This window comes from Grus americana, chromosome 33 (genome assembly GCF_028858705.1).
Source record: "Grus americana isolate bGruAme1 chromosome 33, bGruAme1.mat, whole genome shotgun sequence".
Classification (NCBI taxonomy): Eukaryota; Metazoa; Chordata; class Aves; order Gruiformes; family Gruidae; genus Grus; species Grus americana.
In genome coordinates, this window is record NC_072884.1 from 1,246,318 (window position 1) to 1,270,572 (window position 24,255).

A 24,255-nucleotide genomic window follows, 5' to 3' on the forward strand; every position below is an offset into this window, starting at 1 on the left:
CAGAAAGGGGGGACGATGACGCCCTTTGCATTGAGGGAACGTGACACCCAGGACCCCCCCCACCTTGCTTGGCCATATTGGAGAGGGGGAGCAGGATGGGGGGGGGGTTGGGGTCTCCCCCCCATTCGGGGGGGCTACATCATTAGGGATGATGACATCACAGCAAATATAATAAAAAAGGAGAAGAGCGATATAAATATAGCTTTACTTTGGGGAGGGTCCGGTCAGGGGGGGACATGGACAACCCCCCCCCCAAACCCATACAGCAAACTAGACGGCATCGACAGTAGAAACAGGGCAACAACTCAAAAACAAGGAAACCCCCCCAAAAAAGAGGGAGGGAAGAGAAAGGAAGGCAGGGACCCCCTCAAACACACCTGCTGGGGGGTGTGCCCCCCCCAAGTCGGGGGGGGGGGGAAGGCAAACCCCCCCCCCAGCCAGGAAGGGAGGAACCTTTTTTTTTTTTTAAAAAAAAAAAAAAAGGCAATAAAAACGAGCGTTAAAGTAAAAAGGCAACTTTTACCCCAAAAAAAGTGTAAAATCTCGGCAGCTCCAGTCTTTTAAAAAAACCAAAAAAACCCAACAAAACCACAAAAAAAATCCCCACACAAGTGAAATGTCCAGGAAGGGGGGGGGGGCTGAGGTGCCCAACTTAACCTGGGACACCCACCCACCCCCCCCCCCCAGAGGGGAACATGGGGCTGGGGGGGGCCCCAAAACTGGGGAGCCCCCCACTCCTCACCCCGAGCAGTGGGTTAAGGCAGGGAGCGCATGGGGGTTTTTTTGGGGGGGGCTCACACGCAGCTCCCAGTTACTGCTGGGGGATGGGGGGGGCACGGCAAAAAGAGGGGGGGCCCGTGGCTCTCAGGAACCCCCTTACGGCACGGGGAAGGGGGGGTTTGCAACGAGACACCCCCCCCCCCCATCAAATCTTTCAAATCACTTTAAAACCCTCCAAAAATAGTCAAAAAAAAAAAAAAAAAAGGACTGAACATTTAAAAAAAAAAAAAACAAACCCCAAACCACCAACCACCCACATTTGTACAAGATTTACAGGGGGGGGGGGGGACAATGGAAAATGGGGGGGGGGCAGCTAAAATATCCTCTTCCGCTTCAGGTAGGAGTCGGCGTAATGCCCCCCCAGGCCCTGGGAGTGCTGCCCCACGTAGCACCCCTCGGGGCTGGGCTCCGGGGAGGGCAGGAGGTGGGAGAAAGCTCTTTTCTGGCCACCCACGGGGGTCTGAAAAAGAACAACAAAAAAAAAAAAAAATAAAAAGGGGAGAGGGGTATCAGGGTGGGATTTGGGGGGTTTGGAAGGGATTCGGGGGGGGGTTTAGGGGGGTTTCTTACCTTTGAGTGGGAGTTGTGCGAGTGGCTGGGGGGTCCCAAGGGGAGGACGGCGTCTGCGGAGCCCGACGGTGGCATCCCAACGGCCTTGGGGGGGGCGGGAAGGGGAGAAATTAAGGGGGTTCCCAAGCGGGGGGGGGGGGGTCCCCAAGCTTTGGGGATGTGAGGGGGGGGGCTCACCTTGTTGAGGTGACTCTGTTTGAGCCCAGCTTGAAGGCCACTGGTGAAATAGGAACTGGGGGATCCTGAGTAAAAGGGGGGCAGGGGCGGCCCCAAAGCCCCTCGCTCAAACCCCGGGGATGAGGAAAGCTGGAAGGGGAAAGGCTGAGGGTGACAATGGGGTCCCCCACCCAAAACAGGGTGGGAACCCCCCCCAAAAGGTACCGGGGGAGCGTTTTACCTTGTGTCTGCTGTGCCCGAAGCCCCCCAGGATGGATCCGGCAGGGTCTCTCGTCTGGGGGTAAATCCGGGAGCCCAAATCCTTCACCGAAGAAAAGACGGCTTAGAGGGGCCGCCGCAGCCCCGTCTCCCTGCAAAAACCTTTCTAACCCCTCCCAAAATCTACTCTCTTCCCCCCAAAAATCACACGTACCGGTTGGTAATCGAAGGCGTAGCCATCCCCGGCCAGCCCGGGCGAGGGGAGAAGCGGATCGGCCAGGGAGGGCTGGGAGAGCCGAGGATTGGAGACGCTCCCCAGAACGCCGGCTTTCAGATTAAATGCTTTATTAGCAGCGCCTGAAAAAAGGCAGAGATTTGTTAAAGCAGGAGAAATCTGCCCAAAATGGTCCGTTCATCCCTGTTCTTTGTCCTGGGGGATTTCCCTTTTCTGTCTCAAAACGGAAGGGGGGGAAATAAAAAGGGGAAGGGAGAGCGCTCACCCCCCAGGCTGTTCGCTGGCAGGAGGCTGTGCAGGTTCAAGTAGGGGTTGAGAGGAATTTTGAAGTCTTTGGGGGGCTCCCCCAGGAGCGAGACCTGCGGGAGAAACATTCGGGGGGCTCAGATACCAAAACCAGCCCCAAAACCACGTCAGAAAGCGTTTGGTGATGGCACAACTCCCCCCTCAAAGTGCCACAGGCTTGTCCCGGAGCGAGGGGACCTTACCCCAGAGGCAGGAGGTCCATTTTCGTTCTGTTTTGGTTTTTGGAGACCGCTGATGACAGATCCCAAAATGGAAGTGGTGAGACCCTGAAGAGCCGGGGGGGTGACGGCGGGAGGGGTGAGTTGAGGCACCTGCGTCCCCAGCACCGAATTTTCCCGATCTACTCCCACCGGTCCCAGGAAAGAAGCCAGGGGTACGTTTCCAGAAGGCAAAATCGGTGATTTGACATGTCCCTGCGCCATGTCACCGGGCAAGGAGCCACCTGGGGAGACAGAAGGGGAGGGATGGCACCGGCATCCAGCCCCCCCCAGCTTCGTTTCGGCCCTTTTCCCCCGCTTCCACGCAAGCTGCCTCACGCCTGCGTCCGTCCCGCACCAGGAAAGCCAAACCCTGTCCCCCTCTGTGGCTTCCCCCCCCCAAAAAAAAACCCCACAGAGGGAGGGACGTGCCCTTAGGCTGGCACCGCGCCTCGAAGCGCGGCGAGCTCCGCAGGGCTCCCTTCTCCACCGGAAAGCGTTGCCCGGTTCGCACCGTGCCGCCGGTCGTTACCTGAGGAGAGCTCTCCCAGGAGCTGGCTGGGGGGCTGCGCCAACGCGTTCGCCAAACCCAGGGCGCCGTGGGACAGGGAGCTCAGCGGCGAGTCGCCCAGGATCCCCGGTTTCTGCGAAAGACAGCAGGAGGTTTAACGCCATGCGAAGCCGACGCGTCCGCGGCAAATCCGTGGCTCCAGAAGCAGCGGAAACCCCGGGATGGAGGGCTCCCGGACCACAACCGTCAGCTAAAAGCTCGGCACAGGCATGGAGAAAAACACACTGGTAAGTTTTCTCGCTCTCCCCCCACCCGGTGAGCCCAAGCTCGGCGCGGGGATCGGCTCAACGAGGCGGAAAGCCAATGAGCCGCCTCACCGGATTCCCAGAGAGGAGCCGCTCACGGAGGTTGAAGCCTCCGGGCTCCAAATCGGAACAACAACTTGCTTTTCCCCCACGAGGAGAGCAGCTCCAGCATTACTGGAGTCACTGGGGTAACTGGTGTCGCCGCCGGACCCCTCGCCGCAGTCGCTGCCTGGTTTTAAAGGGAAGGAGGACGCGGGGAAGGCGTTTTGGGAGGGGGGGTGTCCCGGCGCTACGGCTCGGTACCACCGCACACACAGCACGTTAACGCGCCGGCTGCCTCCTACCGCTCACATGGAAGAGGGTTTGGTTCTCCTTGTTCTGCAGCAGCTGGGTCCAGACCTGGTTCTGCAGGGACAGGGAATTCCCAAACAATGCCTTCCAGACCAAAAAGCACAGCGAGAAAGACCAGAAAAGACAGAAAATCACTCAAAAAGAGGAGAAAACCAAGCGCAGGGTGGTTCGAGCGGTACAGGGAAAGCGAGAAGCGCAGCAAGGAGCTTTAATCCTCTCTTTGCTCCTCTCTCAAGTGGCAACGAGAGTTTCGGGAGCTGCGGAGGCTCAAGAGCGAGGCAGCCACGAAAAACAGCAGCGGCACAAGCCTGCCGGTGGGTTTGGGAGACCTCTGCCCATCAGCGGCGGCAGCACCCTGATCTAAGAGCGGATTTTTAATCCGCCTCGCGAAATCGAGGCAGGCGACAGCACAGGGGCTCCGGCACGACGGCGGCATCGGCGTCCACGGCGCGAAGGGAAGCCGGCATCGGCAAAATCCCCGCGTACCTGCTGCGCTTGGGTTTGGTTCTGCAGCGCGAGTTGGAGGAGAGCCGTGGAGAGGGCCGGGTTGGTGACCAGCGGCACGGAGGGAGCGGCACCGAGGATTCCTGGAGAGGAGAGAAGCCGGAGGAACTGCCTGCCGCCGCGAGGACAAAACCCCCGGCCTCCGCTCGGCGTTCGGCCTTACCCTGTTTTCCTCCGACAGCCCCGTGGAGCAGGGGGTTGAGCAGCAGCTGGAGGGAAGCGGGATTTCCCAGGCTGTTGAGAATCTGGAGGATATTCGGCTCGGGGAGGAGCCCTTTCCCACGATTCAGCGCCTCGAAAAACCAAAACCGAGCACGTTAAAAGCTAAACACCCAGCTTTGAGGCTTCTCCTCACCCCAAATTTACCCTTATCCTCCCAAAGCCAGCGAGATCCCAGTTCCCAGTGAGATCCCAGTTCCCAAATATCTCGTCGTAGGACAGGGAAGAAACCACCAACCCATCCCTACAGCTGACAAAAGCTGAGGCGCAGCGCCAGCCGCGCAGTTTGCCGTCGCTATCGGCGGCTACGCCGTCTGCAGTCCTGCCCGGCAAAGCTCTCCGCATCGAGCGGTTGCCGGATTTCGCTGCCAACCGGAATTCCTGCCCTGATTTTTGCGGCGGCGTGCAGGAAGAGAAGAGCAACGGGGGAATTTGTGCCGTGTAAGCGGAGTCTGGGAGCGCCAGCACACCGGAGATGCCCAGATGTAGGAGCTACGGGCAACAGACGGCCGCTCCATAGGGGATCCGATGGGAAACGTGCCGGCTGCTCCGTGACAGCCTGCTCCAAGCTGGATACCCGAGCTTGGGAATGCTGTCACAGCGACAACAAGCTGCGCGGGGAGGAGGAGGAAGCAGTGCACGCACGAGCCTCACCGTGGCCTGCGCGGCTATCAAGGCAGCCAACATGCTGCGGCCGGGAGGGCCGGGAGCGCAGAAGGAGACTCGGACGTGATTCCCGGCGAGCGGCAAACCATCCGTGGCCTGCTGAACCATCTCCGCCACCTCCGCCGACTCGTACTCCAGGACCGCGAAGCCTTTCAGCTGCCCGTCCTGGCCGTAGGCCAGCTAGGAGAGGGATGCCAAAAAGGAGGATGAGGACGACGAGAAAAGAGGGAGCAAGCACCACCGAGACCCGAGAGATCCTCACACAGCCGTGGGAACCCAGGGAGCTGCTCTCTACGGGCTCTCAAACTCCCTGTGAGCATGCGGGGGCTCAGAGAGAGGCTGCACCCCCAAAAAAATCCCCCCTCTGACCTTCTCACCTGGCAAAAAGTGGGGGCGCAGGCGGCGGAGAAGACCTGCCGCAGCTCCTCGAGGTCGGCGTAGCTGTGGGGCAGCTTGTCGACGCACAAGCACTTGGAATGGAGAAGATCTAACGTCAACTGGTTGACGTCCGTCCAGTGGACGTAAAGAGTCCGCGTGCCCAGCTGCTTCCCCAGCAGATCCGACTTGGCTCTAGCCGCCGAATCCTTTTTCATATACTCCACAAATCCGTAACCTTTGGAGTGTCCCGTTTTCTCGCTATAGACCAGGAAACAACGTTCCAGGTTGCCAAAAGGTCGGACCAGCTCCTCGAATTGTTGCTGGGTGTAGAGCTGAGGGAGGTTGGCGATACACAGGAGGGCGTCCGTGGGCTGCAGCTGCACCGAGATCTCCTTGTCCCGGAGTTTGCTCAGGTGGAATTTTTTGATGGCCGATTCCGCCTGTTCCCCATTGAGCAAGGTGACAAACGCTGCGGGAGCAGAGCCAGGAGGGAAGGGTGAGGCTGTGCGGCACCCCTGTCACCCCAAAACGTGAGATGCAGGGTTAAACCCCAGGGAAAATTCATCCCTCTGGCCACCGTCAGTGCCCCAAGCTGAGGGGAGAAGCGGGAGGGAAGGTCTTGGCGAGCACCAGCTGGTGAAATCACACCGTCCTCGGTGAAGTGACCCCATCCCCGAGCTTCGGGGAGACACTGGGGACAGGGACGGCGGCCCCAGGTCCCAGCCACCCTCACCCCCTCCCCAATAGAAGGGATGCCGCGGTGCCGGATTCGATGTCGAGAGCAGCTTACTCACCAGTCCCTTTGTATTTGTCCACAAAGCAGTATTTCAGCTCATAGTCGCTCAGCAGATCGTGGACTTCCTGGATAAACAGAGGGATTTTAAGTAAAATAATAAAAAATGAAAGGTGTCAGCTTCTAGGGAGGAGCTCCAGCACGTCCCCTAATTCCTACCGGTCACCACATGTGGCACCCCCAAATATTTCCCCTCTCCCCAGCTTGGGAGAGGGGCACAGAGAAGGAACGGGCTCGATTCAAAGCAAAGACGCTCCCCGGGAATCCTCATCGTGCACTAAAACCAGCCCTTGGGCCCTAAAATCATTCTCCCTCCTTGTGGCGTCACCTGCCTTGTCCCCACTTTGACACCCCGAGGGTGTTTATCCCTTAAGGCCACCTGGGGAAGCTGCTCCTCCTTCTCCTCCCTGATAAGCATCTTCAAACCAGTTGCTGAGAGCAAAGACTTTGCCCTCCCCGAAATAATTTACAGACCTTCGGACTCTCCGACACCTCCGGGCGATAATTAACTCTAATTTACGGGGAAGGGAATTAAGAAAAGGGGCGGAGGGAGCGCTGAGGCGTCCAGGGCTCGTTTGAGGCTCGTTAAGCGGCACCGGGTCTTCCTCAGAGCCGGGTTTGAGGGGGGGACCAGGGGGTGACTCCCCTGTTCCTCCCCCGGGAGCCGTTAAAGCGACAAGACAGGAAGGGTTGGGGGCGCGGGAGCCGGGGTGAGCCGAGGCCGTGAGGGGTTCAGGGAGCCCTGAGGAGCGGCCGAAGAGCCAGACACAGGACCCGGCGGAGTTCGGGTCCCTGGCTGCCCGTTATCCCGGCTCCTCACCGGAACCGGGCCCGGCTCTGCCCTCGCCCCCCTCCACATCCCCCAAGCCGGCCCTTACCCCAGCCCTCCACCCCGAAGCCTCAACCCCAGCCCGGGGGAGCTCGAACCGCCCACCCCAGGTCCATCCTCAGCCCCAGGCCCGGTATCCCCTCAGGTTCCCCCGCCGCAGGCCGGGTCCCGGTGCCCCCCCCCCCAGCTTTCCCCCGGTCCCGGGCCGTACCTGGTTGCTCACGTCGGCCGGTAGCCCGCGGATCAACACTTTGCGGCGGTTCCGGAACTGGCGGGCGCTCCGCTCCAGGCGGCTTCGCACCTCGGCCGGGTCCAGCACCGGTAGCTCCTCCTCAGGGGCCCGGCCCAGGCCCGGTCCCGGTCCCGGTAGCTCCGGGCTCGGCGCCGTTACGGCGCCCGCCAGCGAGAGCGCCGCCGCTGCCGCCGCCATCTTGGGCACCCGCCGCCTCCTGGAACCATCGAGACGCAAAAGGCGGGTAGAGCGCCGTCAATACGCCGCCGCCTCATTGGCCCGCCCGCCGCCGCGCCCACGCGGGAGCACTCTGTGCCCTCATTGGGCAGGGCGAAAAAAACAAGCCGGCAGCATCGGTGCTGTCTATTGGGCGGAGACGCCCCTTATTAGCATTCGACCTCCTGATTGGGCAGAACCGGACGAGCCCTGCGGTTACCGCACTCTTATTGGCTGCTTCTCAGCGGCCACGCCCCTGAACGACCCGACCCTTGACTCCCCCTCACCCTATGGAGGCCCCTGACCCCCCCCCCCAGCCCTATAGAAACCCTGAGACACCCCATTCTATAGGGACCCCAAGACCCCCTTCTCACCCTGCAGGGATCCTGAGCCACCTCCCCCTCCCCTATAGGGGCCTCTGGCCCCACCCACCCACACTACAGGGACCCCGAGACACCTCCCTCCCCCTATAGGGGCCTCTGACCCCGCCCGCCCACCCACCCTATAGGGACCCCGAGACACACCCCCTCACCCTATAGGGGCCTCTGACCCCGCTCACCCACCCTATAGGGACCCTGAGCCACACACCCCTCACCCTATAGGGGCCTCTGACCCCACCCACCCTATAGGGACCCCGAGACACACCCCCTCCCCCTATAGGGGCCTCTGACCCCGCCCTGCCCTATAGTAACCCTAAGACACCCCCACACACACCCTATAGGGACCCACTGAGCCCCCCAGACCCTATAGGGACACCAAGACCTCCCCCCCCAATGTATAGGGACCCCTGCCCTCCCCCATAGGCACCCCAGCCCCCCAGCGACGCCCACCCCCCCGTTCTAAGGGGGGGGTCCCCAGGGCCCCACTCCCTCCACCAGGCCAGAGAGGAGGGGGGGCCATTACATCCTTTATTGGGTAAGGGGGGGCCCCCCACCCCACAGGCCCCCCCCACTGAGGGGGGGAGGGCAGCCGGCAGGCAATAAATAAGGGGGAAGGGGGGGACAATCTCCCCTTGCAGACAGTTTGGGGGGGGCAGCCAGGCCCCCTCTTCCTCCAGCACCCCCCCCCAGCACCCCAAAAACAGTCCTGGGGCAAAAGGGGGAGGGAATGGGGTGAGGGGAGACCTTGCCCCCCACCCTGAGGGGGGGCAGAAAGGCAGCAGAGACCCCAAACCCCAATAAAGTGCCAAATTCTTTTGCTGAACCTCCATCCTTTTGGGGGGGGCACCCCAAATTCCACGGGAAAGGAGATCCAGCAGCCCACACGGTCCCCAAAGGTGACCCCCCCACACCCTCCGAGGAAGAGGAGGGAGCGAGGGGGGGGGGTGTAAGGCCATAAATCCCCCCCCCTCATCCATCCCCACAGTCTCATTCACAGTGTTCGGCAGGAGAGGCGCGGCGTGCCGCGGCGTGCCGCAAGGATCGGCACGGGATGGCCGCGGGTCCGGAGCACAAGGGGGGGACACGGCGTGGCTTTGGGGGGGGGGGAGGGCATCAGATCCCCCCACCCAACCCCCGTGGGTGCTGCTCTGCCACACGCTCACCTCCTCATCCCGACGTTTCCTCATCCCGTGCCGAAACGCCGCCGGGAAAACGCCGGCCGCGGCGTTTTGGGGAGCGGAGAGGGGTGGTCCGTACGTCGTGTGTGGTGTCGTCCCCCCCCAGAATCCCAGCTCAGCAGAGGCTGAAGACGGAGGGAGCCTGAGCTCTGTATTTCTCGTGGAAGTTCTTGAGGATGGGGACGAGGTTGTGGAAAGCCGGGCGGAAGGAAGCCTCCGCTTCCCAGCAGTTCTTCATCAGCCGGTAGATCTGGGGAGGAAGGGAGGGATGGGAGAGACCCCCAGGGAGAGGGGGAGAACCCCCGGAGGCAGCGCGGCCACCGGCATTTCGTGGGGAACAAGGGGGGCCCCTCACTGCTGGAGCTCTGCCCGCGGCGTTGGGGCTCCCACTTCACCTTTCTCGCCCCTTCCCTGCAGCAGGGTGAAGCCCTTCCCGCTTTTTCCCCTTCCTTCCCTTCCCACTCTTACCCCCCTTCCCCACTTTTCCTCCTTCCCATTTTTCTCCTTCCCACCCCACTTTCTTCACCTTCCTTCCCCATTTCCCTCCCCTTCCCTTCCCCATCTTTTCCTCCTCCCCTCCCCTTCCCCATCTTTTCCTCCTCCCCTCCCCATTTTTCCTTTCCCTCCTCACTTTTTCCCTCCCCATTTCCCCCCTGCCGCATCTTTTCTTCTCCTCCTTCCCTCCCCCTCGATTTCCCCTCCCCATTTTTCCCTCCTTTCCCTTCCCCAGGGCCCGGCGTGGCCTGGCAGGATGGACAGCCGGACAGCCAGCCGGAGGGATGGACAGCCGGACAGCCAGCCTCACCTCGCAAGGACAGTCCTTGGGACTCGGCAACCTCCTGCCCCTGTCCAGCAGCTCAATCAGCCGCAGCACCGTCATCTGCCCCTGCGTCGCCCCGATCATCTCGATGAATTTCTGTGGGCAAAGAGGGAAAAAAAATTTTAAAAAATTAAGAAATCAACGGCAATCACCAGCTCGGCAAACACCGTCGCGGTATAGCTGGCGTCATCGCCCGGCACTCACCACGGGAGGGCTCTGGCCGGAGTCGCAGCGTGTCAGGAGCTCGTAGAGCGTCACCCCGAAGGACCAGACGTCAGACGCGTAGTAAAACTTACACTCCTTGAGGCACTCCACGGCGTACCTGCGCGGTCGAGGCCTCCGGTGAGCACCGGCAGAGTTCGGCACACGCCTCTCCTCACCACCCCCAACCCCGGCATCATCCTCCGCTCGCCCCGAACCGCCTCGCCGCCACGGTGAGGGGAGCGGCGCTCACCAAAAGACGGGGCTGTCCCCGTCCTCGCAGACGCGGTAATACTCGTGACCCTCGGGGATGGCTTTGGCTAAACCGAAATCCCCGATTTTCACCACGTTTTCATTCTCCAGCAGCACGTTGCGGGCGGCGAGGTCCCTGTGGATGTAGTGGAGGGAGTGCAGGTAGGCCATGCCCTGCAGAAGGGGGAGAAGAGGGGGGTCAGGGGCATTTTGGGGGGGGGGAGCAGAGCAATTTGCGGGGGGGTCAGGGCCATTTGGGGGGGGTCAGAGCAATTTTTGGGGGGTCAGGGGCATTTTTGGGGGAGCAGAGGAGCCTGGAGTGCAGACAGGCCATGCCCTGGGGAAGGGGAAAAAGAGGGGGGTCAGAAGCAGTTTTTGGGGGGGTCAGAGCCATTTTTGGGGGGGGTCAGAGCCATTTTTTGGGGGGGGGGGGGTGTCAGAGCAGCCCCAAGGAGAAGCCAGGAAGGTTTAGGCTTTACCTCGCAGATCTGCTGGGCGAAGAGCAGGATGTGGGCCAGGCTGACGTTGTGCTTGGGCAAGTAGTCCCGCAGGCTGCCCAGAGGAACGTACTCCATGATCAGCTGCACGATCTTCTCTCCTGGAGGAGGAAGAGGAGGAGGAAGGCAGCATTTGAACCCCGTGAGGGGAGGCGAACAAACCCCGAGACACCCCCAAAACCCCAACCCTCTGCCAGGATGGGGACTGAGATCAACCAGCCGCCAAAAAAAAAAAAAAAAAAAAATCTCAGGGAAATCGAGATTTTTTGGCGGTCGGATGGTACAAGTTTGGGATTTGCTTTTGGTGATCGACCACACGGCTGCCACCAAAGCCACCGCGCGTGTCCCCCCCTCGGCGCCGTCTTACCCTGCTCGCTGCAGCAACCCTTGTACTTGACGATGTTTTCGTGATAAAGAGTCTTGAGGATCTCGATCTCCCTCTTCCAACTGGTCAGCAGTTGTTGGCTGCAGCCGGATTTGAGGGATTTCACAGCCACCATTTCCCCCGTCCCGTCGTTTGTGGGGTCGTAGCAATAAAGGCTCACTTTGCCGAAGTGACCCTGGCAAAAAACAGGCACGGAATTTCAGATCCTGCCAGGAAAAGCTTTTCCCGGCTTCCCCGCACCAAGAATAATCTCTCTGGAAGATCTCCATAAAGGTCAATAAACTTCTCAGACAGTCCTCAGTGAAAACAGATTAAAAATAAAGACTTTTGATCCACGTCCAAATACAGATTCTTTGGAAATCAGTCCGGAAAGAGGTTGGTTCACCCAGAGGTGGCTGGAGGGAATGAATCACACGGGAATGCGAGGCACCACGATAACCTGCTACGAGGGGAAAATCCTCCCGACCAGCCCGAGCCCCCCCCCCGCAATCCCCATTAAGCCGCCCTCGGGATTTTTCTAAGCTCCGCGTTTCCATCGGGGATTTATCATATCCTTTGGGGATTTAGAATCGTAGAGTCATTTAGGTCGGAAAAGACCTTTAGAACCATCGAGTCCCGTCGTTAACCTAAACCTGCCAACTCCAGCGCTAAACCGCGTCCCCAGGCGCCACCTCTACGCGTCTTTTAACCCCCCCAGGGACGGTGGCTCAGCCCCTTCCCTGGGCAGCCTGTTCCAGCACTCGAGAACCCTTTGGGTGACAGAATTGTTCCCAATATCCAACCTAAACCCCCCCTGGAGCAACTTGAGGCTGTTTCCTCCCATCCCATCGCTCAGGAAAAGAACCCGGACCCCCCAGCCAGCCCCGAGGTCTCCCCTCGGATTCCTTTTCTCCCATATAACCCACCCCGGTTCCCTCAGCCCCTTGCCCCAGAAAGTCTGTCCCCGTCTTTCCGATCCGTACGGACTCGCTTCGAGCGGATCCACGTCATTCCTCGGCTGAGAAAAAGCTGCCACGTACCTCCCCCAGCTCCCGAATCTTTTTCAGGTAACGCTTCTGAAAGACGGTGGGGTCCGACACGGGGAAGTCGGGGTTCACCGAGGTGACGTCGACCAAGTCTGGACACCAAAGCGGGTGAGGGGAGAGCAGAGGGCGCCCATTTTCTCTCCCAACCCCTGCGCCCCGAGGAGTGCTTTTTCTTTTCCCTTCTTTCCTTCTCTTTTTGCCTTTTCTGGTCTTTATTTGCCTTTCCTTTTCCCCTTTTTTCGCTTTTTATCTTTTTTGACCTTTTTTCACCTTTCTTTTGCCTTTTCTTTTCCCTTTTTTACCTTTTCTTTCCTCTTTTTTTCCTTTTTTTTTTTCCTTTTGTCTTTTTCTTTCCCCTTTTTGCCTTTTTTGGTTTGGGCTTTTTTTCCTTCTCTTTTCCCTTTTTTGGCCTTTTTTTTGCTTTTCCTTTTTTTTTTGCTTTTCCTTTCTTTCCCTTTTTTTGCCCCCCCCCCCTTTTTTTCCTCTTTTCATTTTTTAACCTTTTTTAATTCCCCCCCCCACTTTTTTTTCCCCCTTTCCCTCCCCTCATCCAGGACAAAAGACCCTCCACAGCAACTCCCACCCCACCACTGCTGAGACCCCGACCGATTTGGGGCACGGAGGGAAACAACAGGGCCATAAAACTCCCCCAACACCCCAAAAAATCAGGATGCCCCTGAATGCGGAGCCTTACTGTGCGGCTGGAGCTGGGTGAGATCCCGCAGGATTGTCCGGAAGGACGGACGCTCGACCGGGGTGTAATTCAGGCACTGACAGATGAGGGTGGCCAGCTCTTTGCAGGATGGCTCGGGCAGACGATGCCTCTTCTCGTAAAAACGTTCTTTCTAGGAAAAAAAAAAAAAAGAAAAAAAAAGAAAACCACGTCTCAAACGGAGCTGGATCCATCTCAGAACGGAAGAGTTGGGAATGGAGGGAGAGCAGAAGGTAAATCACCTCCGAAGGAGTGCGCTCCTTCAGCGGGACATCGGCGTCGAAGCAGATTTCCAGCAAGGTGGTGCCAAAGCTCCATTTGTCAGCCGCCGTGCTGAGGTTTCCCACATCCCGGACACATTCCGGAGCGATCCAGGGGATTCGGTCCACGCGCTCTTTGGGAGAGAGAGAAGACAAAGCGAGGCGTTGCTGAGAATACAGCCAGAAAGATTCCCACAAACACGGAGAGCGGGGAAAAGCTCTCCCCAGTCACCCAAAGCCGCAGTGGGACTGTCGCCGACAGCAGCTTTGAGGCCAAAACCAGTCGCCGTCACAGAATTTGCTCGTCTGCGCATTCGAAATGCCGCGTATTGCAAAAGTTAAGGTGTGAAAGGCCAGCAAGACTTTGCCGAAACAGCTGAGGCACAATCCACACTATTAATTAGCTACCTGGGCTGCAGGAGGTGGGGGAAAAAACCCCAAACACCTGGATTTTCAGCTCAGAACAAGCCCAGGTCCAGCCCCGCTCGGTTCAAGCGCAGGATGACCGAATACCTTCTCGAGAAAGCACCGTAAAGCTGACTCCGGGGTCGCTGAGCTTCACGAAAGGCACAGATCCATCTTCCAGCCCCTTCCTGGCCAGCAGGATGTTTTTCGCGCACACATTGCCGTGCACCAGGTTTTTATCCTCCTGTGAAAATGAGGGAACACGAAATCTTGGAGAAAGTCCCGTTGATTTTTCAGAACAAGGTCAAGTCTACGGATTACAGCAGTAAATAAAAATGCAGGACTCCTGGCTCTAATTATGGGTGCCACCTCCCTGTCTCATTATCCCTTTGCACAAAACTAAACCCGAGGGCGGAGGGAAATAAAAGGAACCCGAGGATTACCCAGCGCTGGGGTGCGTGCCCTCACAAGCAGCTAGCAAGCTTTCCCAAGCTGCTGGCCAGAAGCCCAGCGAGCGGAGAAGGCAACGTCCTCGTCTGCTGTTCTTCCCAGCTCGCATGGCCCCAAAAATGAAGCTACGGAGCCGGGATCCAGCGTTTCAAGTTGAAACGTGCTACCCCAGCCACTCACCTCCGGGAAAGAGGGAGCGAGGACGGGGTGAGGTGCAGGCAGGGCACGTTAGTGCTAAAAATCTGTCTGTCTGCTTGGAGGGCAGAGGAAAATGTGGCTGATCCTCCCTGCCATGCTGCTGGCAAGACCCAGGGGTGCAGCTGGAATAAAAGGTGCTCGGAGGCAGCCGCCGGCACCGTTCCCTGCCAGGAAACCCCCAGCTCCCAGCCCCATTACCAGGTAGCTCAAGGCACTGGCCAACTGCTTGGCCACGGTGATTTTCCAGCCCACGGTGACCCGGCCTTTCTCTTTCCGCAGCAGCACATCCAGAGGTCCGTGTTCCACAAACTCCTCCACCATGATATCTGGGAAAGACAGAGATATTTTCCTCGGTACGACACAGGAACTGTTCGGGCCGGCCGAGGGAAAGGCACTGGCACAAAGCAAAGCCGGCAGCGGCAAAGCATGGTGTGGAGGAGGGAGAGCTCCGTACTTACTCTCGGAGCCTCGCACGCAGACTCCGTGCACGAAAGCCAAGTGCACGTGCGACACTTGGCTCATCAGGCTGGCTGTCTCGAAAAACGCCTGCGGGAAGAGGAGAGAGGATGTCATGAAGGTATCCGGTCTCTTGGAGCACCTAGAGAGTGGCTCGGAGATGTTTTTCCTCTCCCTGTGCCACCTCCCCTTCCCCAGCCCAGAGCGGACTCACCAGGGCGATGTCTCTGTGGCTGGGATCCAGGACTTTGAGGACCACGTGCATCTCCCGGCTGTTGTTATTCTGTTCGGTGGAAAAATACTCGGCTTCGTCGTCGGCCCCGGCGGTCCCGCAGACGTTCAGCACCCCGTCGTAGATGTTCGTGCGGGTGCCCTGCCCCAGGTGGGCTCGCTGTAGGTGGACGGAGAAGGCAGGAGGGTGTTAGACCCCCAGGGAGCGTGCGTCGGGGGGGGAATTTTCAGCCAACTCTCCCCCTTTCCCTCTGTGTCACCTTCACTGTGGATGGCAGGGAAGAAACTGCCTCCTGCCCCGACCGCGCGGCCTCTGCACAGCTCTTTCCCCCCCCTCTCCTCGAAGAGGGAAGGAATAAAGCGCCAAACCCAATAACCGCTCCACGTCTCTCCCCTCTTTGCACCAGCGACATCAGGGTGCGGTAGCGGCTTCCTCCAGCCAACTTATTTACCCGCAGCCTCCCTTAAACCCTGCTGCCCGGCACGGCAGATCACACAACCTGAGTGATCTCGTTCTTGCGGATCTGGTGGAAGCTGAGCTGGGTCAGGTTAAGGATCTGCTTGGCGCTATCCTTCACCTTCCGCATGATCAGCAGGTCCGAGATCTCTGCAAAAGGAGGAAACAGACGGACGCTAAGCCTCAGAAACTACCGGGCGCCCTTGTTCCTCGAGTCCAATGGAGGGAAGATCATCCATCCTCATACCTCCTGGTTTGGGCGGACAGCATCTCTTCACCGTGAAGCTTTCATCGCCAGACTTGAGCGTGCAGCCCTTGAGTACGTCCAAGAGCTCCCGCAAAGTGGAAAACTCTCGGTCCCACCCTTCCAGCACAAAGGAGTTTCCTTTTTTCTGGATCCGGAACTGCCTGTACTTGAGGGCTCCCTGCATCCCAGGAGCCTGGGAAAGACACCATCAGGACAAGCGTCGTGGCTCCCCGGCGCAGCCCAGCTCATTCCTAACGAGACGAAGCACTCCCGGAGCTCGCCGTTCCCGGGAATGCTGCACTGGGAATTGCACCTTACCTGCTGATGGCCCCTTTTCACCACGGAGAGAATCATCCTGTTGAAGTCAAGGACACTCCAGCGGATGATGTAGAGTCCTTCCTCCTGTTCCTCCCGCCGGAGCTTGGCAAAAACAAACTCCTCCCTGGCAGCAGGAAAAAGGGAAACAGCTTTGGATAAGCCCCAAGGATACGGTACATCCTCCTCGACGCCCCGCGCCCTCCTTCGGGAAGGAACTGCTTACTGCATGGGTCCATGGATGCCGTTCAAGATGCTCATCACGACTCGTGGAGGCGCCACTTCGTGACAAAGGTAATGGCTGGAATCAGCTGTGAGTCGGAAATAGCCATCCACCAGCGAGACCAAGGAGAGCGCGCTCTCGGAGGATGGGAGAACCACCTCCTGGAAGGAGGAAGAGCAAACAGGGTGAGAAGCCACCGAGCTAGAGGGTGAGCAGCTCAAAAATCCACCCATCCCTTTGCCAGCCTAAGGAAGAGGGTGTAAAACTCCAGAATCCTGGAAAAGATCCTTGTTCTTCCCAGCGCTGCTTCGTCCCAGTCTCCGAAACGCAACTACGGGCTCCCACGTGCATCCAGAGGGGCAGCAGGGAGAGAAGAAATCCCACTCACCAGGCACTTGTTGTCCTGCCGGTTGATGCTGACCCGACAGTCCTTGATGACAATGTGCGTGATCTCCCGGAAATCGCAGAAATGGGCCCATTTCGGCTCGCTCCGCTCCGCCGGCTGAGTCGACCCCTTGGCCTCCAGCTCTTTGTTTCTGCTCTTTCTCCCAAAATATCCACGGTGGGAGAAGTTTTCCGTGTTCTGCAGAGGTGGAGGCACAAAGGCATCAGTTCCAGCCCTTCCTACTGCTGGGAAATGGCACCACTAGGTTTGCGGTGGCTACTGGTCAAACTGGGATGAACTGGAAAGCAGCGCAGAGAGCCCGAGGAAAATCCCAGGAGCACGAACTAAGGAAAAGGAGCCGGCGCAGGATGGGATTTGGATGGGAACGGCTCTTCCCACCCAGTGGCGAGGAATACGAGGACCGACCTACCTCTACAGGCACGGGCCGCCACTGGATCCCGTTCGTGCCGGTGACGAGGACTTCGTGAGTGACGGGTCGGTCCTTGGGGAGCAGCGCGTGCCCGTGCTCCGGCTGCGAATGTCCCCCATTGACGTACAGCTGCACCTTTTCGCCCTCGGAGGAGGTCTCCAAGGAGAGCACGGGGAAAAGCTCGCTTCCGAAGCGAGGCGCGAGGTGCTCCAAGGTAGCCAGGTATTTGTACATGATGTCCTGTACCGTCAGCTTGCCGGTGCTGACCGTGTGCCGTTGGAAACGCTGCACGAACTTCTTAAAGACGTTTTTCATCCGGAATTTGGTCAGGTAGTTGTTCTGCTGGATCTGACGGTAGAAGGAACGCGGGATACAGTCCTTGAAGCTGCGGGAGGAAAGGAACAATCGGTCAGTGGGATCTCACGGGCATCTACAGCAAAACACATAGCCAGAGGAGCCACAGCCGGTCTCTCCGTCACCTAAAACAACCCCAGGCTCGCTCCCAGTGAGAAGGACAGAGAGGAAAGAGGATGAGAAACCAGAAGAAACTCTTCAGACAGCCGCAGAGCAGAAAGTCCCCATCCCTGAGGCTGCGAAGCCAAGCAGTCACCTGTATTTTCTGGCCACTTCCTCAAGGGAGATGCCTTTTTTGATGGCGATGTGAGAGAGGTGAAGCACAGCCATGCCCAAGCTTTCGTTCTTGAACCTCTGGATCTCCTGTTCGGTCTGGAGGTCTTTCAATGATGCGACGTCATTGATAAATTCAAATTTTCCCTATTAAAAAGAGAAAGTTAAATAAAGGGGGGAAAAAAAACCTGCACTGACTTCTGGAGTGCTTTTTCTTGTCTTTTTTTTTTTTTTAATTTTAAGCCTCCCAGGGAGGCTTTAAGCAGGACAAAAGCTTTCTGAGGTCAAAACTACAGCTGTGTTTGTCCTCTAAACAAAACCCTCGCAGATGGAAAAACAGATCCCTGACAACGGGGCTGAGCTGAATCCAGCTGGATCAAGAAAATCACCCAAGTTTCCACAACTCCAGGTGCGAGCGAGCCTCCGACCCGTCCGCCCAGCGCGTTACCTGCTCAAACAGATACTCGAAGGACGATTTGTCGAGCAAGGCTCCACCTTGCAGCTTCTCGTCGGGGGAATCGTTCTGCCGGGGCACGTTACGATAAACTGCTGGTTCCTTGTCGTTCATCCCGTGCCAATTCCGAAAGTAGTACCTGGAGGGAAGGAGGAGAGGAGACGCTTGTCCATGGGGACAGGAGAGCGGCCGTCTGTCCCTGCGCTCTCTCAGAGCTGAGAGCGGTCAAAAAGAACGTCCCAGGCTCAGAGTTTTGGGGTTTTTTTTTTAATAGCCAAACTTATTGAACCGCTGCTGCCAACAAGAAATCAGCCACGTCCTCAAAAAACACGACCCGAGCACAAGGCAACGGTTCCGACACCAGGAGGCAAAGGGGAAGCAATCTCTTCCTGCCACCAAAACTGGTTCCTTTAAGCTTTTTCCACCACATTTTATGACCAGCTGCACCATACAGCACACAGAATATATCCCCATCAGCAGAGCTTCATTAAAGAGACTCTAATTAACTCTGGCTGCAACCAATCCCGACCTGCAAACACCTCTTTAGCAGCACTGCTCCCCACAATGCTGTTTTGCAGCCCGGTTTGTTCCACGGGGCTCCAAAAAAACAGAGAGCAGCCAGGGCGAGGAGCATCCTCCCCCCTCAAAATGCCACATCTTAAAAAAAGAACCATCAGCACAAAGAGCGAGTTTCCGTTCCCACTGCTCAACCCCCAAAGCCACATCTCCACCTGCGGTTAACACGCCGGGGTTATTTTGGTGCTCGTGCTGCAAAGGGAAAGGACTTTTTGGCCCAAAAAAGTCAGAATTCTGCAACTTATCCAGGAAGCATGGCTCCCCCGGCCACCGTTTCAACCTTCCTTGGACAACACGGCACAGCCGCGCAGGATATAACATCCCGGTGAGGCACGGGAGCCGGCGCGGTGCCTTGGAGACTTTTTTTTTTTTTTTCTATCGCGTGGGTTGTGTTCAGCACAACGGCTGGCTGCGGAGAGAGGCCTCAGCTCGATACGCTGCGGTTCCCCAGGAAGAAGGAGGTATTGCAAGTTGTATGAACCAGGCTAATAAATCTCCAAGCCAGGTTTTCCGTTTCTCCCTCGCTTTTACCTTCGCTATGACTCAGACACCACGAAAAAAAAATCCAAAACAAACCCAAACCCCAACAAAACCCAGCCTGAAAAAGCTCTCCTAATAAAAAGATCATCATCCCCAGGGGATGCTGAGTATCTTGCAAAGGCGTCTACAAAAAACAGCCGTCGCCTTCCCGGGAACGCAGGCGGCGATGCTGGAGCCCTTGGCTCGCTCGGAGGAGCCGCTGGGTGTTTGCTGTTCGTCTTAAAACACTTCGGAGGGGACGTTGTCCCGCTCGGGGACGGAGCCAAGACGGGGGGAGCGCAGGATCAGCCAGGGAGACGCAGGGTGGAGGAATAGCGGGAACAGGGAAATTAATTTTTCCAAGCCGAGGGAGAGGCAGGGGCTCCAAACACGTCCCGTTTCTCGTTTAATCCCTCCGAGTCCAATTTAGACGAGCCCTGCTGAGTTTGCTCGGCTCCCCGACCCCGCGCCAACCTCCGCACGCATTTTCCAGGCAAATCTGGACACACTACAGGTAACCCGGGGGGTGGAAAAAGCAAGCAGCGTTATTTAACACAACCCTATTAAAGCCCGGAGCGTCTCTGCTCCTGCTCTGCGGGGCTCGGCTCCAGGAAAGACGAGAGCAGGGGACGGAGCGCTGGAAACCGGCCTCACCTCATCCGGAAAAGCAGGTTGAGGTTGGTGTCTTTGCTGATTTTGAAGAGGTGGTTGGGCGGGAGCCAGACTCGGTTCTGGGTGTCGTAGAGGGCGAAGAGGCTGTAGCACAGCGGCGTGATGCCTGCGAAGACAAGAAAATTCCCGTCAGGTGCTGCCAAGCCTGCAAAAATTCACAGTTGACAGAAAAAAAATTAAAAATCCCCAAAGGAAACCTTTCTTCACCTCTTTCCTCCCAACCACTCAATTTTACTGGCAGCACAAACCCATCCACACCACCGACACCCCGCCTCCAGGGACCGAGACGTCCTCCTCGTCCCCGCTGGGAAATGTCAGAGGCAGGATAGTCTTTAAAAGTCCCAATTAAGAGAGAGACGCGTGTCTGTCCTCCTTCTGGCGCTCGGGGAAAGCCAGCTGGCCAGGGAGCCTCAGCAGCTTATTCCAACTAAACTGCGGCACAGAGCTGTTTCGACTGCAGCGAGGGGAAGGGGGGTTAATAAAACCCATGAGTTAAGGGTGATTTGCAGGTTAGGTGAGAGCTAAAACCTTCTCCTAAGGGTTAAAAGGAGCCATCAGCTGCCCTTTATTCAAACCAACGTATCTGTGAAATGGCCCCTCAGACCGGGAAAAGCCCTGGCGCAGGTGCCCGGCGTGATTTTGGCAGCTCTGCCAGGAGAAATCCACGGCGAGGGAAGGCAGAGCGCTCATTAAACGGGGATGCTGATGAGTCAGAGGTGAAGTAATTGCCCTTCAACTCATCACGCTCCAATAACTCACAGCCCCGTTGGCCTGAGCCTCAGGACAGAGCCATCCCACCTCGCTTCTCAGGAACTCCGGAGCAGGCAGGGATGCCCAAATTCTGACAGAAGGATTTGTTAACAGCCAGTTACTGGGAAGCCGCTTCTCAAGAACAACATGAGAGCTCAGATTTATCAGACAAAGCAACTTAGATGGTCCCAGAGATTGGGAAACTGGGAATTTCTCAGCCCTGGGACACAACCCCAGTTGGATATTGTGGTCTCGGAAGAGAGACGGAGTTCCCCGGCGCTCACCGATCCTCCGCGCCAGGTCGATGCAGATCTCCTCGGCGCTGAGCGTGCCCTGGGTGTAGGTCTGGCACCGCTCCCGCTCCTCCTCGCCGCTCCAGTGCAGGCAAACCTTCAAGCCGCCGCTCGCTGAGAAACAGCAGCCTTCGGCATCCGACTCGCTGTGCTTCACCGCGCATTGGCACAGAGACATGGCGACGGCCCCCGAAGACGCCCCACCTGAGAAGAAACAGAGAAATAAATAAAAACAAACATTAGCAAAGCACGGAGAGCCCCGCCACCAGTCTCTCCCAGTTGGGCAACTGGGCACCCTCCACCCCGATGCCGGGGCTACGCACCTCGCCGTCAGATGAAGCATAACTCGGTGCCGATCTCCGAAGGCGGCGCGGGAAGGGGCTGTGGGAAGCGATCCGTCGGTGAGACCAGAAAAGCCCTCTGTGTCTCACCGCGCCGCAGCACCGGCATCACTCCCACCCCCCGGCTCTTTTTCCCTAGCAAAATCCAGCACCTATTCCCTGGCTCTGGGGTTTTTTTTGGTTTGGGGGTTTTTTTGGCTGACGGAGGGCAAGCAGATCTCACCACCACAGCTCGACTTCCTCCAACGGTGATAAACACCGCAGGGAGCCCTCGCTCAGGGCCAGGACTCTCACCGGCCCTCACCGTGACCTCACCGCGCAGCCGGGCAGGGCTTTTTGCCTTTTAAACAAATCCAGCGCTGCAAGAGAGCAGTGCCAAAGCCGCGCCCCCCGCCAAAACAGCTTCGCTGTGCCGTATCACCACCAAACATGGTACGGGGAGAAGGACCCGGTGGCTTTATCGCCTGCCGAGGGACAGGATCAGCCCCACGCTGCCACCCCGGCGATACAGTGAAGGAAACCAACCTGCGGAGCAAACCCCGGCACTTTGGGGGGGGTCAAAAGCCTTTCTGAGTGTCACACTTTGCTCCCCACGTCCCCATCGCAGGGGTTTCCTCCACCTCGCACCCAGGGGAGCGAGCAGAGAGGTGAAACAAGCAGGTCTTGCCCCAAAAAGCCGCTGCTTTGGGTGTGGGGCGGAGTTTGGCTCGGGTACAAAAAACGAGAGATACCAAAGCAGCCCCTTTTTCCAGAATTTTGTGCCGGGGTGGGGGTCTTCCCCCCTCAGGAAAGCGCCTCTCCAGATCCTCTCAAGGCAAAGCATGTGACGGCATTACTTCAGCTTCCGCCCGCAGGCACGGAAAGATCCCGAAGCCAAACCTTGGCAGATTTCCCCCAATTCCCTCCTCCGGAGGAGAGTGGAATCCGAAAGAGACAGCTGCTCCGTCGGCTTCCTCATTTCTGAGCAGCCAGGGGAAGCCGGCAGAACTGGTCACAGCGGCCTGAAGCACATCGGTGGGAGCTCAGCACCCCCAAAAAAGTCAGAAATAACCTTTCAAAAGTTTTTTTTTTCTGGTATTTGAGCTTGCTGCCAACAGCGGGTGCAGAGAGAGGGCTGAAATTTGAGTTGGGATGGAAATAATAAGATCCAAAGCAATTTGGATTTCGTAAAGCAACAGGTTGGTGAACAAAATAAACCCCCCCATCCCCTCCTGCTCGAGGATCCAACCTTCCCCCTGCTGTTATTCACAATGGGGGCAAATACTGACTCCGATGGGCACAAACCTTCCCGATTTCACCCCAATTTCGGCCTCCGCAGTGGTGGTTTCTGCCACCTGGGCGTCGTGGGCTCCAAGCACAGGCCTGGAGAGGGGGGGGGAAGAGGGAAGAGAGTTACGAGCCGTGTTTTGCAACCTCAGCACGGCTACGTTCCAAAAGCCACGGCCGGTGAGGATTTCACCCATCTCCACTTGAGATCCACACGCACTCGGTTACGGAAAGGACTCAGGTCGTCACCGGGGAGGGATTTTGACCCATTTCAGACTCTCAGAGAGGTTTTCCCCCCCAAAACACAGCCACGCTGCAGCCCCCCAAGCCACAGACCGTGTCTCCGTGCTGCTACCGACACCAACCAGCCCCTGTTTGCCCCCTGACCCCGTGTTCCTGAGCAAGGAGCGGTGCATACACGTGTTTTCTGCGTGTTTCTGGGGCGTCAGGGCAAAAAACTGCCCAGCCACCAGCACTGCCCGGCGTGGGAGGCTCGAGGAGCCCCCCGAGAGCTAAAAGCGGCAGCGGTCTTTGGCCGTGGGGCGGCATCAACGGGGTGCAAAGTCCAGCGTTGGCTGGGAAAGGGCGAAGGGAAAGGCGGAAGCGTGAGGACCCCCGGCCCCACGGTGGGAGGGGAAGGCAGGGAAACGCAGGCAGCTGCCAGTCGGTGCCGGTGCCCCTTCCTGCAGGCAGCTGAGCCCCACAGCCCCCACCCCCCAGCCCCACATATCCCAGCCCCTCACACCCTGACGCAGCCCCCCCAGCCCCACATATCCCAAACCCTCACACCCTGACGCAGCCCCCCCAACCCCACACATCCAGATCCCCCCAGCCCCACATATCCCAACCCCTCATGCCCTGACGCAGCCCCCCCAGCCCCACATATCCCAACCCCTCATGCCCTGACGCAGCCCCCCCAGCCCCACACATCCAGAGCCCCCCCCACCTCACCGCCACCCGTGTCCTGACCCCCCCGCAGCCCCCAGCCCCACATCCCCTGGGCTCCACAACCCCTGACCCCCACCCCAGAGCCTGCAGCCCCACACATCCTGACGCCCCTACCCCTGAGTCTCTTAACCCCCCCCACACCCCCCCGAGCCCCCCCTCAGGCCTCGACACCCCCCCTCAGGCCCCCGCCCCGCAGGCCCCATCCACGACAGGCCCCGACTCCCCCAGCCCGCAGCCCCCAGATCGTGCCCCTCGCCCCAGAGCCCCCGTTCCCCACCCCTCCGGGCCCCTCTCAGCCCCGCACACACCGGGGACCCCCCCCGGGCTCGTACCGGGCCCCGCTCCCCTCCGGCCCGGCCGTCACTCCAGCTCCCTCCGCACCGCAGAGCCACCGCCTCCCATTGGACCCGAGAGACGCGCCCTGCCATTGGCCCGCCGCCTCTAGTCTGCCACGCCTACACGCTTTCGTCTCATAGGCGGGGCTACACTCAACGCCCCGCCCAGGGAAGGTGAGAAGGAAGCGGCTATTGGCTGCGGAGCGGGGAGAGGGCGGAGCGTAGGAGAGGGAGGGGCCAGAGCTGGATGGGGCGGGGCGCTCCAAGCAGGGGGCGGGGCCAGATGGGGCACAGCTGGATCCAAACTGGGGGGAGCTGGATGGGGCACAGCTGGATCCAAACTGGGGGGCACAGCTGGATGGGGCACAGCTGGATCCAAACTGGGGGGAGCTGGATGGGGCACAGCTGGATCCAAACTGGGGGGAGCTGGATGGGGCACAGCTGGATCCAAACTGGGGGCGTGGCCAGATGGGGCACAGCTGGATCCAAACTGGGGGGAG

The 24,255-nt window shown here is 58.7% G+C and overlaps 2 protein-coding genes across 10 annotated transcripts; both read right to left on the bottom strand.

Moving 5' to 3' along the window:
- Nucleotides 1-473: 473 nt before the first annotated feature.
- RAVER1 (ribonucleoprotein, PTB binding 1) lies at nt 474-7,466 on the bottom strand. 4 transcript variants are annotated; one of them, XR_008574492.1, is made up of 16 exons: nt 7,231-7,466; nt 6,192-6,258; nt 5,397-5,866; nt 5,008-5,199; nt 4,298-4,427; nt 4,117-4,217; nt 3,631-3,714; nt 2,996-3,107; nt 2,449-2,708; nt 2,226-2,319; nt 1,940-2,082; nt 1,748-1,828; nt 1,528-1,656; nt 1,351-1,434; nt 696-1,240; nt 474-638 (listed from the first exon to the last, which is right to left on the bottom strand). XR_008574492.1 is itself a non-coding variant. In XM_054807917.1 (15 exons), the coding sequence occupies exons 1-15, from the start codon at nt 7,447-7,449 to the stop codon at nt 1,094-1,096; spliced, it is 2,283 nt and encodes a 760-aa protein (XP_054663892.1). In that variant the 5' UTR covers nt 7,450-7,466; the 3' UTR covers nt 474-1,093. The 4 variants fall into 4 exon arrangements, 3 of the variants coding, with proteins under 3 accessions (XP_054663892.1, XP_054663891.1, XP_054663893.1); XM_054807917.1 differs by having other exon boundaries at nt 474-1,240; nt 3,631-3,684; XM_054807916.1 differs by having other exon boundaries at nt 474-1,240.
- An 895-nt stretch (nt 7,467-8,361) lies between these two features.
- TYK2 (tyrosine kinase 2) lies at nt 8,362-23,827 on the bottom strand. 6 transcript variants are annotated; one of them, XM_054807892.1, is made up of 26 exons: nt 23,753-23,827; nt 22,491-22,568; nt 21,189-21,246; nt 20,857-21,069; nt 19,805-19,928; nt 18,050-18,194; nt 17,585-17,748; nt 16,975-17,359; nt 16,548-16,742; nt 16,163-16,320; nt 15,940-16,063; nt 15,622-15,814; nt 15,418-15,524; nt 14,901-15,077; nt 14,689-14,776; nt 14,429-14,556; nt 13,691-13,826; nt 13,160-13,311; nt 12,900-13,050; nt 12,200-12,297; nt 11,163-11,355; nt 10,778-10,896; nt 10,300-10,472; nt 10,050-10,167; nt 9,831-9,941; nt 8,362-9,275 (listed from the first exon to the last, which is right to left on the bottom strand). In XM_054807892.1, the coding sequence occupies exons 4-26, from the start codon at nt 21,041-21,043 to the stop codon at nt 9,141-9,143; spliced, it is 3,561 nt and encodes a 1,186-aa protein (XP_054663867.1). In that variant the 5' UTR covers nt 21,044-21,069; nt 21,189-21,246; nt 22,491-22,568; nt 23,753-23,827; the 3' UTR covers nt 8,362-9,140. The 6 variants fall into 6 exon arrangements, 3 of the variants coding, with proteins under 3 accessions (XP_054663867.1, XP_054663869.1, XP_054663868.1); XM_054807894.1 differs by lacking the exon at nt 22,491-22,568 and having other exon boundaries at nt 23,753-23,772; XM_054807893.1 differs by lacking the exon at nt 23,753-23,827 and having other exon boundaries at nt 22,491-23,140.
- Nucleotides 23,828-24,255: the final 428 nt, after the last annotated feature.